The sequence below is a fragment of the Triplophysa dalaica genome, chromosome 1 (assembly GCF_015846415.1).
Source record: "Triplophysa dalaica isolate WHDGS20190420 chromosome 1, ASM1584641v1, whole genome shotgun sequence".
Lineage (NCBI taxonomy): Eukaryota > Metazoa > Chordata > Actinopteri > Cypriniformes > Nemacheilidae > Triplophysa > Triplophysa dalaica.
The window spans coordinates 20648113-20663539 of NC_079542.1; the positions used below are offsets into that span (position 1 = coordinate 20648113).

At 37.8% G+C, this 15427-nt stretch overlaps 1 protein-coding gene across 3 annotated transcripts in view; it reads left to right on the forward strand.

Annotated features, from left to right (window-relative positions):
- Positions 1-15427, forward strand: part of myo1ea (myosin IEa) — a 43312-nt gene that overhangs the window by 17346 nt on the left and 10539 nt on the right. For all 3 annotated transcript variants that reach the window (XM_056747286.1, XM_056747295.1, XM_056747304.1), the window contains exons 3-15: positions 347-436; positions 979-1073; positions 6250-6337; positions 7712-7801; positions 8569-8700; positions 8991-9125; positions 9263-9395; positions 10952-11148; positions 11240-11320; positions 12162-12248; positions 12363-12449; positions 13147-13314; positions 14138-14223. In XM_056747286.1, the coding sequence (XP_056603264.1) occupies positions 347-436; positions 979-1073; positions 6250-6337; positions 7712-7801; positions 8569-8700; positions 8991-9125; positions 9263-9395; positions 10952-11148; positions 11240-11320; positions 12162-12248; positions 12363-12449; positions 13147-13314; positions 14138-14223 (1469 nt within the window). The remainder of the gene's footprint in view (positions 1-346; positions 437-978; positions 1074-6249; positions 6338-7711; positions 7802-8568; positions 8701-8990; positions 9126-9262; positions 9396-10951; positions 11149-11239; positions 11321-12161; positions 12249-12362; positions 12450-13146; positions 13315-14137; positions 14224-15427) is intronic.

The window sequence follows — 15427 nt, forward strand, 5'->3', positions numbered from 1 at the left end:
TCACTCACACTGCACGGCTCTTGTCTTCTCATTGAATTCAGAGCAAGAGTGAATTAATGCCGCTATGACCCAATAACCAAAATCTCCTCTGTTACCACATATAACTTCACTGATGTCACCAGCCCATAACTAAGACTTTGGCTGGGCAAAATGATGAAAAATAAGTCAAGTTTTTATGAGAACTGATAACCGCAATGTGTTAAACGGTCCGTGAAGTTTTCCTATATTATCAAAAACTAAAACTCTAATCATTTTCAAAGAGAGAAACATAAAATGACATACCTTGTCTAGAAATTGTTTATAACACTTCGATTGATATATTGTGGACCTTGACTTTCATTTGCAGACATATATTGGTCCTGTGCTCATCTCAATAAACCCTTTCAAACAAATGCCATACTTTGGAGAAAAAGAAATCGAGATGTACCAAGGCGCAGTAAGTATTTTAAGATGGGTTTCTTGCACACAGTTGGGTCAAGAATGATGTATTTACTGTGGGGGCCAAGACACTGTTATGTTGTGAATTCTTAAGCCTTTGAAAATCTCATTTATGGCTCCTCAAACATGTCTTTTGTGCCAAAGTTTTCCTGTAGAAAAGTCTTTAAACTCAACGACCTGTGTCAAAACTCTCCTTATAAAGTTCTTAATGTAGTAGCGTGCATGTTCATTACCTAGAGGTTTGTGTAAATAATTATAGCTCCCGTAATGATTTTAGTCAAGTAAAAGTGTTTTTAAAGGCTGTAGGTGTGGTGCAAATACTTTTTACAGCTGCATTCTTAGGCATAAAATTGCGGCACAGACCGGCCTTACCCATTGAAGCCACCTGGCTGTATCTCCACAGAACAGCATGTACAAGTCTATATACTTAACCACAGTTAGTTATTAGAAGTAACTGCAAAAACAGTCAAAAATGTCTAATGTTTTGGCTCAGGTCCTACACAGTAGCTAATATCTCTGCTTCTTTCTTCTATCCGTCAGGCTCAGTATGAAAACCCTCCTCATATCTACGCGCTAGCTGATAACATGTATAGAAACATGATGATCGACCGTGAGAACCAGTGTGTCATTATCAGGTGAGGATCAAGTTTCTATTTATCTGAAATATCATCTCTCACATTGTATTGTGATAATAATCAGTCTGTTTTTGGCGTGGAACGGGTGTGTCATTGGACTGGGTATGACAGAAATGTTCACATTGCAGAGGGAGAGTCGACAGGACAGTCAGAGAGAAAAGATTGTCACAGTTTTGATTATACTGATGAGGGTGTGAAGTGAAATGACTGATTACTTAGTAATGAACAAAACAGACTTAACAAGCCTAATAGTTTCAGCAGCTGTTCATTTGTTAAATCTGACGTCACATGCCACCGCTTCAAGGTCCAAACATTCTGGAAGATGTCAAAGATAATAACAACGCACACTCGGTATGTTGTAAACCATTGAAAAATAGCAATCCTGACCTTTATCTATAATAAAATTATTATATTATCTATAATAACCAAAAAGTTTTACTTATATTTAATATTGTTCATGATCCGCGGAGTCTGGATACTGTATTTTACACAGCGATTGTATTAAAGCTTGATTTAAATATGTGACTTGAATAATACTCATAAATGCCAAGGTGAGGCTTGGAAACTGTATGTATATGTCACAACCTCACACGGTTATAGAGAAAAAAAGAATAGAAGGTGTATGTCAACCTTGGGTGAATGTTTCTTTTGGGGTTTTTTATGATATTAAAACGGCCATTTCCTGTGATGCAAATCTTCAACCTTTAGTTAGTGTATAATGTTGCTGTTAGAGAGTAAACAATATTTGTAAAATGATAAAGCTCAAAGTTCAATGCCAAGCGAGATATTGTCTTTAACAGAATTCGCTTTTCAAGGAATACAGAGAACGGCTGGAATTTGACTACAGGGGTACATGATGTCACTATTCCGAGTTTTTAAATAACCTCCGCCCACAGGAATACCCCAAAAAAGGGGCAAGGCCTTCATTATAGAAGAGCCGTTGGAGTAGTGTTTGGTTATCAGAGATTGTAAAAATTTGACTGAGCTACACGCTTCATTACTTTCACTTTCATCATAGTCCTACAGCTGGTAAGAAGAATTAAGCTACACACATTCTAAGAAAAGCTCGCTGATATGGTATGGGTGGGACATCTTCACACACTCTAAGTAGGTTACCAATCAGAGCGTTTTGGAAGGAGGGATTGAATATATATACTGGAAGAAATTGAGTCGTTTAAGTGAGAAGAGGGACGACGTAAACAATACGACGTAAAAAGCTTTTTTTTTTATTAGAAACATGAACATTCATTGTTAAACACCCAAAAACATTATCAAAGCCCCCTAAACAGCAAAAGAATGCCCCCTTTAAAGTAGACTAAGTGATTTAAGTGTCCTTGGTCCTTAATTGGCATTTTTCGACCTGTGTATGTTTTCTCCAGGATGTTCGAAGAAACAAAGCACAACAGCGTTTGTAATTTCTCCTTCCTGCTTTTACAAAGGAAATAGAGATGCAAGGTCATCACAGGCCACCTGCTACCGTAAATGGGAGGAAACTCCTCCACTGTACATTGAACTATTGTGGAAGGGATTTTGTGATATGTGATCAAAGTTCTTCATGAAGTAAATCCTGTTGGAGAGTGACAGTCTCTAAAGGTGGATTCACATCCATTGTAACCCATGGAATGAAGATGGGGTTTAGATACTAGCTGAAACATAAATTAGTCATATGATGCTCTTTTTGACATGTGTTATTTGATTAGAAAGTCATGTGATATTAGAAATGCCAGTTTGGTATTTTCTTAGGATGGGTTGGATAGGTTAAATATGAATTGCCATTTCTTCAGTGTTACTATACTCTTAAAGCTTAAAGCGGCCCTGCAACGTTTTTTCATTTATTCTGACTTCTTAACAATGTTAAATGTGCTGTCTTCTCATGCTTAACATGGTCAACTTGTCAAAAAACGAGTTGGGCGTATTACGTAGTATTTCTGTGCTGGAATACACTCCCCCAGCGATTGTACAGGTTTCTGAAAGTTTTTTTCGGAGCAATCCTTATTCCCCGCAAGCGCCGTATGTTTTCGGAAACAATCGTAAAGCTGTATCTATCTTTTATAAATGTGATCAAACTAAATACTCTTCGAAGATACGAAGTATGCAATACTACTCTATGTACTCAAGATTAATATGAGATAGGCAGAAACCCTGTGTTACGCCCGCTTTAAAGGGACAGTTCACCCAAAAATGAAAATTCTGTCATCATTTATTCACCTTTCGGTTGTTCCAAACCTGTATACATTTCTTTGTTCTGCTGAACACAATGAAATATATTTGGAAGAATGTCAGTAACCAAACAGTTCTCCTTCCCCATTGACTGCTATAGAAGAGAATATAAATACTAAAGGAGTCAATATGGGATGAGATCTGTTATTACTGACATTCTTCCAAATATCTTCCTTGGGGTTTAGCAGAACAAAGAGTGAGTAAATAATGGCAAATTGTTATTTTTGGTTGAACTGTCCCTATAATGTGTAGATGCAGCCATTGGTAGGTTGATATTTCCAAAATACCATTGTTTGGTTTAATAAATAACATTAGACTAGGGCCGTTTAATAAGATATGTTTTTTTTTGTCTAAAAATACCAGTTTATGGAAGAGTCGGGTGCTTTATAGAAAAAAACATTATGGGAATATCCCATTTGGAACCACTATTGTTGCATTAATGGCACTTCTGTAAAAGTGTCACGTTCACTATTTTTGGTTAATTCAAGTCATAATTTATTATTTGTGCTGTGTCCTTGAATTCACCCTGCCATTTTACAGCGCTGTGCTTCACAGTGTTTATCCATAAAACAGCCTAGAGGAAGTTGCAGAGAGTTACATTTTCATTGCTGAGTCTGAACTCTTTCCTGCACCTGTGGCTGGACAGTTCTGGAGTGCTTACTGCATTGTAAATGGCATCTGCTTCAGCAGTTTTCTCACTCGGTTGTTTGGATAGCAAGATGCTTCCAGTACATTTGGACCACATAAAGAGACTGGAAGTGGATTACTGATGAACCAGATTAGTAAACAAAGCCTTCCGTGGATTCGCTGCCCATGCAGTGTGTGGTCAACTGTATTTTGGTTACTGTAGGTTTTTCAAGAGGCAGTGACCTATTTCTCATGATCAGTTGTTTTAAACTGGTTCAAAAAGTTTTATAACTTTCAATTACCTTTTATGTTGGTCTATTAAAGTCATTGTTGTCTTTTGGTGTAGTTTGATTTCTTTGTATTTAGTGTGTAGCCTATTTGCCGAAGTGGTAGCTTGAAATTGGATGTTTAATATATTGGCACTGTCTAGTTTTCATTCACATCCTTTTTTTGGTCTTTCTATGGTTATGTGGAGACTTGTTAATCTTTATTGTTACAATAAATCAGTATGAACATTAGAGGAAGGATGGAGCAAAATCTGTTGCACTAGGACGATTCGCCATCAGACGAAACCATTTACTGACCATTACACAGAATGAGTAAATAGATGTTATACTGACATCAATAACACTTCATCATCTTGTAAGAATGGCAGACCGGGTGGTCTCGCTCTCGATATGAGTTTCTCAGCATGTGCCAAGAGAGTAGATGATTTACATTCTCAGCAGGTACACTCTTAAAAAAAGCTCTTAAAAATAAAGGCGCTTAAAGGTTCTTTACAGCGATGCCATAGAAGAACCATATTTGTTTCCACATAGAACCATTTAGTCAAAGTTTCTTTAAAGAACCATCTCTTTCTTATCTTTCAATAATCTGAACAACTTTTTTTGCCACAAAGAACCTTTTGTTTGGCATCGAAGAACGTTTTGAAGGGTAGAAGGTACAGTATACAGAGTTATTGCTGTGTGATGTAATGGACTTCTCATCGCTTTCTCAAGCCACCTTTAATGCTCCACAGCTGTGCCCTCTCAAAATGGCATTACTAACATGGGTAAGAGACGAAATAAAGAAAAATAAACCAGTTTTACTGTCATCTGCCAAACCACATATACCTCTGTGCATATGACCCTGCCAAAGGCAAAGGGCAGACGGATGGAGACTAGAAGAGCAACTCATAGAATTGGAGACAGTTTTACCAAACAGGATTAATGAGTTCCAGTTTTAGAACGTTTTTAGAGCCATTTGCTAATGTCCAGTAAGCTAGTTTGTCTGAATGTATTTAGAGTACATTGTAGATGAAAGGTTGGCACAGAATGGCATGAATCTGATTTCAGGGAGGGTATAACATTTCTCCTGTTGAGGCCTTTTACACACACAATACAGGCAACATTTTTGGCAAGAAAACCACTGGCTACTCAAGAAATATCGCTGTAGTATACAGTAAATTACATTATTGTAAGCATTTGTGTAAGTAGGTTTACTATTACAGTTCTAATTTTGTATTCAGCTTCCCTGTATCTCAGTGGTAAGAGGTTGTGGGTTCGATCCCAGGGGATCGCAAAAACCTAATTGTAAATGTAAATGATAATGCAATGTAGGTCGCTTGGGATGAAAGCGTCTGCCAAAAATAAATGTAAATGTATTCAAAGACAGACCGCTTGTAAATAAACACGTGCCTCCATTACATAAATTTACAATGCAGACTAAAACCCAGTAAGAAGTAATAGAGAGAGAGATATTTAGCTAATTGACTGAATTTCCCTCGCAGTCGCACAGTTCTACTTTAATTATTTTAATTGCGCATACGGATCTACACAGACTGACACACTAAACCCTCTCTGACCCTCTTAAAACAGGCTGAGCAGATTTAAGTATTTTGCTGTGGGGCACACAAGGGTCTGTTTTTGCTTGTTAATACCGTCCTTTTCTTATTTTTAAACTGCTGTGTGCTCTATTTAGGGAAAATAAGAGACGGGATCTTTAATATGCCTATAAAAAGTTCTCTTTTTGACTGTACTTTTTAATGCGCTTGGTATAATTTTGTGACATTTTTTGTTGTTCAGATAAGTGTCACTACTGGATCTTGAAAATTGATTTTGTTATTTTGAAATGAAATCCAAAGTTTCATTTCCATTTGACCATTAAACTTTTTTTCTTTTAATTAAATATTTATGTTATGCTATTAACTAATGTTAACAAATACAACCTTATTGTAAAGTATTATGTGTGTGCGTGAGTGCATGCGTGTGCGTTTGAGGCTTTATGTGTGTCTGTTATAGCATTATTATTATTACGAGTATTATGAAAATTCTGATTCATGTTTTCTCAGTGGTGAGAGCGGAGCAGGAAAAACGGTAGCAGCAAAGTACATCATGGGCTACATCTCCAAAGTTTCAGGTGGAGGTCCCAGAGTTCAGGTGAGTTGCACAGTTGTTAAACCATATAGTCACATAGAAAATCATACAGTGGTTTCCTGTTCCTGATGATCTAAGAGGGTGTAGTTATAGTATTAAACCAAAATCGGATCACTTTACCTCAGTCTTTATCATTCCTTAACCCCCATCTCTTATGATCATTCCCAAAACCCACCAGCAGCCATCTGGCTCTTACAATCCTCCTCTAATCTCTCCTTCATTCCCTCTTAGCTCCTTCCAGAACCATTTTAGTGACATTTGAGGATTGACACTTGTTGATTGAATAAATCTGATTACATTAATCCTCTTACAATATATTTCTCTTTAGCAAAGTATGTCTATCACAAAATGATTCCTTTTTTATTTTATATCTAATGATTTTATTGTAAAACAGATCGAGTTCCTTTATAGGGTTACCCTGTGAACATGGCCCCACAGAGACACTCTGTATCGTAAACAAGAGAGGGGGACCACCCATAAATATTTTAACCCTTTTAAGTGATGACCCAGGGTCTGTCTTATAAGTCTTTGGTGGTTCTTAGGGTAAATTATGTCATGTTTGGAACAAAGCACTGTATTGTTGTAAGACAGAAAGCTCCTTTGTCGGATCCCTCTGCTGTCACATTGCATCATGATCATATGACCGCAACCATTGTGTGGTGCATCCTTATACATCTGCGATGTGTTACTTTTCCCTATTTTTCTTTTGTTTTGCATGCTTGCCTTTTTGGTTATCTATTTGTCTGTCAGGTGTCTATATGTTTAATACTTGTGGTCCCTGGTAAAGTTTGACTTTGATCTCTTACTGCTGCCCATATGCAAATGTTTTTTGTAGGTGTTGCGAATCCAAACATGGCTTTGGCTAGTTTGTTTACAACAGCAAATTTTGGATTTCTCTAAATATTTTTGCTGCAAATGTACACTTTGTGTGTCAGTGATAAGAAGCTTAAGACAAAAGTTTAGGTGTTTAAGGTCTTTTATGGTACACTAAAACAGCCTGTCTGTCTATCCATATTAATTTCTTTGTGGATGTTAAAGGGACTTTTAACCTAGAACTTCTGATCCATATGTTGTTAAACCTGTGAATGACTCTTTCTTCTGTGTACTACAAAAGCAGATATTTTGAAGTCAATAAAGAGCAGTGTTGTTTGACCACCAACATTTTTGAAAATATCTTCTTTCGTGTTATGCAGAACAAAGAAAGTCATATAGGTTTAGAATGACAAGCTTTACTAAATTATAGAATTTTTTCCTTTTTTATGATGAATTCTCTTTAACTATTGATTACATTCATTTTCAGACCAGTTTGGGTGTTGTATTTGTCCTCCTATGTCACTGTGCTCTCACTTTCTGCCTCTCCTGTTTGTATCCACACAGCATGTCAAAGACATCATCCTACAGTCCAACCCACTGCTGGAGGCCTTTGGGAACGCTAAGACTGTTAGGAACAACAACTCCAGTCGTTTTGTAAGCTTTGAACATCCTTTTGTAGATTAGCTAACTAATGTATTTGTTATCAAGATAGATCTGTGTCCCATTGTTGCTCCGGAACCAACATAAACAGTGGGATCATTCAGTTTAAATATACTGTACATAGATATGAAAGAAAGCTTGAAAAGACCATTTATGATTTATTATGAACAGGATGAAAACCCATTTACTGCCACCATGGACACGGGAAAAATCTCAGAAGAATAATGCTCGTTGTTCATAACATAAATATATATGATTATAATTTGATTTAAGACTTTTGACCCAAATATAGCACTTTGGAATTAAATATTGTAATAACTGAAACTATTTTATTAGCTTGAACAGTTCTAATCTGCTTTTATACATAAAACATCACATGCTAAAGCAACATAACATAAAACAATACATCACATTTATCTCAGGTTCTGCGTATTAAGTCCCAGGTTCAAGCGTGTAAGTTTTATTCGATTGGGTCTGGTTTGGTTTTGGATTAAATTTGACACAAATGGATCATGCAGAGGATATGGGAGGTTTGTAGAAAAAATCTGGGGTCTCAGAGCGGCTGCTAGTGTCATTACTTCCATAGGTCTTGGCATGTTTATGGATAGCTGTGATACACAAACAAATAGAGAGAGAGAGAGACATAAATGATTCTGAAGAGGTTTTGTTTTGTATGTTTGTGAGTAAAGCGCTTATTTCCTCTATGTGTCAGCACACGCAGCATCATGTGTGTGCGTTTTAACATTCATCTTCTCTGACAGGGGAAATACTTTGAGATTCAGTTCAGTTCCGGCGGCGAACCAGATGGTGGGAAGATCTCCAACTTTCTCTTGGAAAAATCACGAGTGGTGATGCGGAACCCAGGAGAGAGGAGCTTCCACATCTTCTACCAGGTGAGAATGACCCGAGAGCTAGACGTCACCGTGACCGCCGGTAGCAAAGAGTGTACACCGGGTTATGAGGAAAAACTTAATGAATAATAACCGTGATAAAATCCAGGAGAGGGAAGATGGAGCCATTTGGCTCTGAAAAGCAGGCCACGTTGTTCTCGGCCTAGCACATAATGTGGACGTTTCTTTTCGCAAGTTTGGTGAACTGTTATTATAATCTTTTATTTTTGCTGAGAGAATTGTAACCTGCTGAGGGTGTTATTCACGTGAGGTTTTGTGTGATGTCATTACAGCTGATAGAAGGAGCACATGCTGATCAGAAAAGCAGTCTTGGGATCACCAACCTGGATTACTACACTTACCTCAACCAATCGGGTTCATACAAGGTTGACGATATTAACGACAAGCATGATTTCAATGAGACCTTGGTTAGTATGATTTTAAACTAATTAGTTTTCCTTGTATTATGATTAAGCTATGAAGGTTTAGTCTTTTAAACATGACAACTATTTTTCATATTCAAAACCTCTTTCTCTCTCCCTTCTCTTTCTCTCACTGTTCCCAGCATGCCATGGACGTGATTGGTATCTCAGGGTCTGATCGCTCCCTGGTCCTGCAGATCGTGGCAGGAATTCTTCACCTTGGAAACATCGCCTTCAGGGAAGCAGGGAATTATGCTGCTGTTGAGAATGATGAGTGTATGTACCCTAACCCTCGTGACCGCACCTCTGATCCCTGACATCCCATGCTGCTTTGTTACTCTGTGGCCGGTTTAGACATTTTCTAAGTCCTCATTTGAACCGTGTGCAGCTGAAGATGCTTCACAGTGTTTGCTCATATGTTTTGTCTTGTCACACCAAATGAAAATAGAGCTCTGTTTATTCCCTGGTATCTGCGTATTACATCATAGCCTAAAATTACACCGTAAAACACTCAACTTCCTTTCAACCGGCCCACCCCTTTAGATCCTCTCTTTTCTTCCATCTGAATGTCCCAAAGCTCCCAGGTGGACTTATGCGCTGGAATGACAGAAGACTGTTTGCTGTGGCGTAATGCCATGCTGCGCTTGGAGCAGACGAAGCTAATCTGTTCCTTTCCTGTTCTGCCCCTTGTCCCAGCCCCCAACCCCACTTCCTGTCTGCCGCCGGCGGCTTTCGCGCGTTCGGTGCAGGCTATGCAATGTAAAAACCATACGCAGAATAATCTGTTCATGGCAAATCCACTTTTGATCTCAATGATTTGTATATTAAGAGCATGCAGATTCAAGTAAACTGGGTTTATGGGAAGCATAAAGGCTAATAGATTATTTTATGGATTCGTTGAATAAAAGTTGTCTTTGATTATGTTATGTAAGAATAGTGGAGCTCTGGAGACTCCCTGTTCTGTTTATAGTTTCTGTTTAGGGCGCTCTGTTTTACCACACCCTTATATGTGAATAATGAACGATACTTCAGCAGTATGACACACTACATCACTTTCAGGGCTGAATTACGTGATTCCCCATTTTAAGGTGGGTGAGTCAGTGTAGAGAGAGGGGAGGAACAGGGTTGTCAATGACTCGTGTCTCTCCCGTACCTCACTTTAGATGAGATCTATTGTTGTGGATACACAAATACACATGAGTCATGTATTTTAAGGTATGGTGTACCCATTACACATATAAAGTTCACCCCAAAATCTTTCGTCATTTACTCATGTAATTCCAAACCTTTTTTCTTCTGCTGAGAACAAAAGAAGATATTTTTAAAGATGTTGTTCCCCATTCACTTCCTCTATATGGACTAAAAACATGATCATTTCGTAAAATATCTTCTTTTGTGTTACACTGAAGACATATGCAGGTTTTGAATGACATAAGCGTTAATAAATAATTTTTTGGGGGGGTGAACTTTTCCTTATTTATTGTTTATGCAAGAGGTTCTCAACTGGTTCTGCTCTAGAGCCAAGATTTCACATAGGTTTAACTATAACTGTTAACTTTATTTAAACTTTAAAAGTGAACAAAAAATCTTTGTTTATCATTTTGTTTATAACTTTTGATTTGTCACACATCCTTTCCATGTTGCATAAGCCTGTTTATTTTGCTAATGCAAATATATAAACTTTTTGTAATTATTTGCACAAAGCTTCGATTTTTCCCTGCTCTCTGCAACCCTGTACAATTTGAAAGATGACTCACAAGTTACAGAATTTTGCTTTTAACTTTGACACACTCTTTTATTTGTGTGTGTTTCTGCCCTTTTCTTTGTCACAGTTCTAGCGTTTCCTGCTTTTCTGTTGGGCATCAATCAGGACCGTCTGAAAGAAAAACTCACCAGCCGTAAGATGGACGGCAAGTGGGGAGGCAAATCAGAGTCCATAGATGTGACGCTGAATGTGGAACAGGCGGCTTTCACACGTGACGCTCTCTCCAAAGCTCTGCATTTTCGGGTTTTTGACTACTTGGTAGAGGTAAGAGCCGTTTGCACCTGCATTGTTTTGTTACTAAAAGGTAATGATGAAATAAGCCATTAACTGAGCATAATGTTCTTGTTTTCTGTAGTCAATCAATAAAGCCATGGTTAAAGACCATCAGGAGCTCAACATTGGAGTGTTGGATATATATGGCTTTGAGATATTTCAGGTGAGAGTGTTGTCTTATTAGACACATAGTTAATAGTTTGATTTAGTTACCTTATTTGTGACCCTGGACCACAAAAACATTCATACGGTCAATTGAGATTTACACATCATCTGTAAACTGAATAAACACAATTTCCATATATGTATGGGATAGGACAATATTTGGTGTTGTACAGTTATTTAAAAACTCTGTAATCTTAGGGTGCAAAAAATATTTGAAATATTGAGCAAATCGCTTTTAAAGTTGTCCATCAGAAGCACTGTAGCAGGCCGTTGGTAAGAAGAAACAGGTCTGTTTAAATGCTCACCACTGTAATGACATTGTGGAGAGGAGAAATTCTAAGCTTTGCATAGATATCAAACTTAAAGGCCTGGTTTCACAGACAGTTTAGCTTAAGCCAGTAATATGCCTTCGATAGATTAAGATATTTATGTCGCTTTTATAAAAATACCTTAGAAAAATCCATTACTGGTGTGCATCCTGACACAAAACAATGACGCTGATATATTTTAAGATACTTCTTGGAAAGTTATATTCAGTTAAGACGGGTCACACACTTATTTTAGTCTGCGACTATTCTTAAGCCTTGCCTGTGAAAACGGACCTAAGAGTGGGCAGCGGCGAGTGAAGTTTGTAGATGTGTTTCTAGCCATTTTTCTTAGCAATTTTGCTGCATCCACTCAGAAAAATAATGTTTACATATATTTACAGTAGGACATTTACTAAATACTGTGTTTTCCCCCTAAGAAGGATCATGTCGGATAGCCTCTAATATAATCCTGTTTGCTTCCATTTGCATTAACTCCTAAATACCATTGTTGTGCTTTTATTTGCTGTTTAGAAAAATGGATTCGAGCAGTTCTGTATCAACTTTGTAAATGAAAAACTGCAGCAGATTTTCATTGAGCTGACTCTAAAAGCGGAGCAGGTAAAACGTCGTTACTTCTTTTGTTTTTATGTGTATTTAAGAGAGATCTTAAGGTGCATACACGTATGCTCGATCAGTGTTCATATCTATTGTGTAATTCCTCCCTCTCTTCAGGAAGAGTATGTGCAAGAAGGAATCCGATGGACTCCCATAGAGTACTTCAACAACAAGATCGTCTGTGACCTCATCGAGAGTAAAATTGTAAGTTTGTAACCGTGCAAATTGAATGTCTGATCTGTTCTTCTAAACACCATTGAAATAAACTTCAAATGGCATCTAATTCAGTATGCTTCACTCACAGAGAGACTAGACACAAAAGGCTATAAAATTCACAAAAAGAAAATCCGTCCCCATCCATCTCTGGCTGTCTTTGTGAACCACGCTGATAAAAGCTAATGCATGTGTGCGAGAGATTTAAAAGCAGTGTTCTGTGTAGAGGGAGTAACACCCTGTGGGCTGGACTCTGCGTATGTTGACAGAGAGATAAATGCATGACTAAGACAGACCGGCAGTTGCACGTTCTTACTGTAAAGTCAGATGAGTGTATGTTTGACAATGATATCCTGCAAGCAATCAAAACATATTCATATTTCTGTGTTATATGTCTGTAAAATATGGTTTTAAAACAGCTCGAGAACTACAGTAAGGCAAATGTAGCATAAAGCAACTGCACGTCAGGAGTAATGTCTTACTTTAGACATCAAATTACAATGCAACACAGTGCCAGTATTGTGTCAAACAAATGCAATAAAAAGTCTTTAAACAGTGTTTGACTCACAGCTTGTGCGAATTCCTCATTCCTATGAATCATATTCATTTTTATAACAACCTGGTGTGAATAGGGCTTATGTTTTGTTTTCGCTGAATTTGACTACGGATTGGTTGTTGTCATTGGCAGAATCCTCCAGGCATTTTGAGTATACTGGACGACGTCTGCGCAACTATGCATGCCAAAGGCGAAGGTGCAGATCAGACTATGCTTCAGAAGCTCCGAATGCAGATCAACAACCACGAGCACTTCAACAGCTGGAACCAGGGCTTCATCATCCACCATTATGCTGGCAAGGTTTGTCTTGTGCACCCCTCTCTAACTCAAGCATCTCTGCCTTTGCGCTTTTCTTATTGTATAATGTTAAAGTTGTTATTATTTCTCACATCTTTAAACTTATTTCCTTTCATTTTTGCCTGTTGTTACGGGTTTTTTATATTCGGTCTCATTTACTCTTTGTTGCTTGGAGGTAGTTGAGTATGTGTGGTACCAATCCAAATACCTCGTGTTCAATGAGGCGTGATGTGAGGGGAGGCAGCAGACATCTACATCCTGCAGCACCAATGCATTTATAATGTGCACGATCTACAGGCGAATAGAAAACCTTGTTTAATAGATCAGTATCTTTAAGATAACCACATTTCCAAATCCAGTATAATCTATATAATCATAATTACATTTTTCTTCAATATTAAAATACGTTTTATCCCGGCTTAACTTGCAGAACAACAATGTTATTTTCTCAAAAAGGGCTTATAAGACATTTGTTTTAACATCTCAACCATCCTGAGAGGTACGACATGGGCTTAGCCAAATGTGTCATTTTGGGGTGAGACTACTAAAAATGCTGGTTTGTTTTATCCCATTGTTTGTAAAATATGAACATTTTCTGATTTAATTTAACCCAACAGAGTTTTTTTGACAATTTTTTTAAATAGCCCAGCATTGTTTAGCATGTACTTGTGTGCCAATGGAAGATGGGAGAGTGTTCAGAATGCCGCAGTTCTATTTGGTTAAGCAAGTGATGCATGAATCACAGAATTCACCTTTAAGTGTGAGAAAGAGAAGAATCGGGTTTGTGATTATTAGTGGTCTAACAATGTCCACATTTTCTCTCCAGGTGTCTTATGACGCAGAGGGCTTCTGTGAGAGGAACAGGGATGTGCTGTTCACTGACCTGATCGAGTTGATGCAGAGCAGTGAAATGTAAGTGTCAGTCGTAACAGCAGCCATACTTCAATCTCTGCACCCTGATATGTACGTTTTCCTACGTTGTACGTTGCTTTGCAAAACGCAATACGTCTATGAAGTAACTAAAAACATATTGAAGTATGCACTTTTATGTGAACCAGTTGCTATAAATACTGTTCTGTAAATACTGGTTAAAGTGTACTTTCTTAAAAACAACTCGGGAAATAACGTAAAAGGTGGGTCAGTACCACCTATGTTCTGCTATATATATTCACACTACACATCTGAGTACTTAAATAACATAACCTTAGGCGAATTTTGAGCTAAATCAAATGCAGTACAGTTTATAAAAATTTAAACTTAGTTCACCCATAAATGAAAATTCTCTCATGAATTCAACAACATCAAGTTGTTCCAAACCTGGATAGAGTTCTTTGTTGTGTTAAACACAAAGAAAGATATTTAGACAAATGTTAGACACTGACGGTTCTGGGGCATCATGTACTACCATAGTAGAAAATCAAATTTTAACATAATTTTTGGGTGGACTATCCCTTTAAGAAGCTGCCTGCAACAGACTTCTCATATAGAGCTCTAACAGTATGTAGACTGCGACATAATCAAGGCAGCTGAAGTCTGAGGGCCCATAAAAGAATTGTACTGGAGATGTCATTATAGTCCAAACAGCCCTCTGTTTCTCAGGGGAGTTGGGATGTAAAGTGCACACGTCAGTCTTAAGTGTTCCCGGGCCTCTTTTGGGCCCCAGAACCCATCTGTGGACAAGGTCTAGCGTCTTCCTGTAGTCTTATTGTGTGCGGCCTTTTGTGAAGACTTTTAGGGGTCCCATTACAGACTGCATTCAGACACACACTGTCATGCGTAGATACACAAACACAAAGTTCAGAGAGAACTTCCTTTGCACCATCAAGCAGGTTTTATATGTTGAGTTTTAATTGTTAGTTGAGTTACAAAGGAAGGCTTTCTGTTCATCTGCGAAGACGTAGCCCTGCAGTTTCACCCCCTGACCTTTAACTCTTGGGTGTAGGAACAAAGCATGCTAATGCTGTAACAGTTTGTGGAAGTTTAATAAATAAATACATGGAACATGAATAAATACATTACAGATATTTTGTACAATTATAGAAATGGTAAATCCTGATAAATGATACAATTTTTATTGTATTGTTATCATTCACATCACATAAAGGATTGCAGGTTT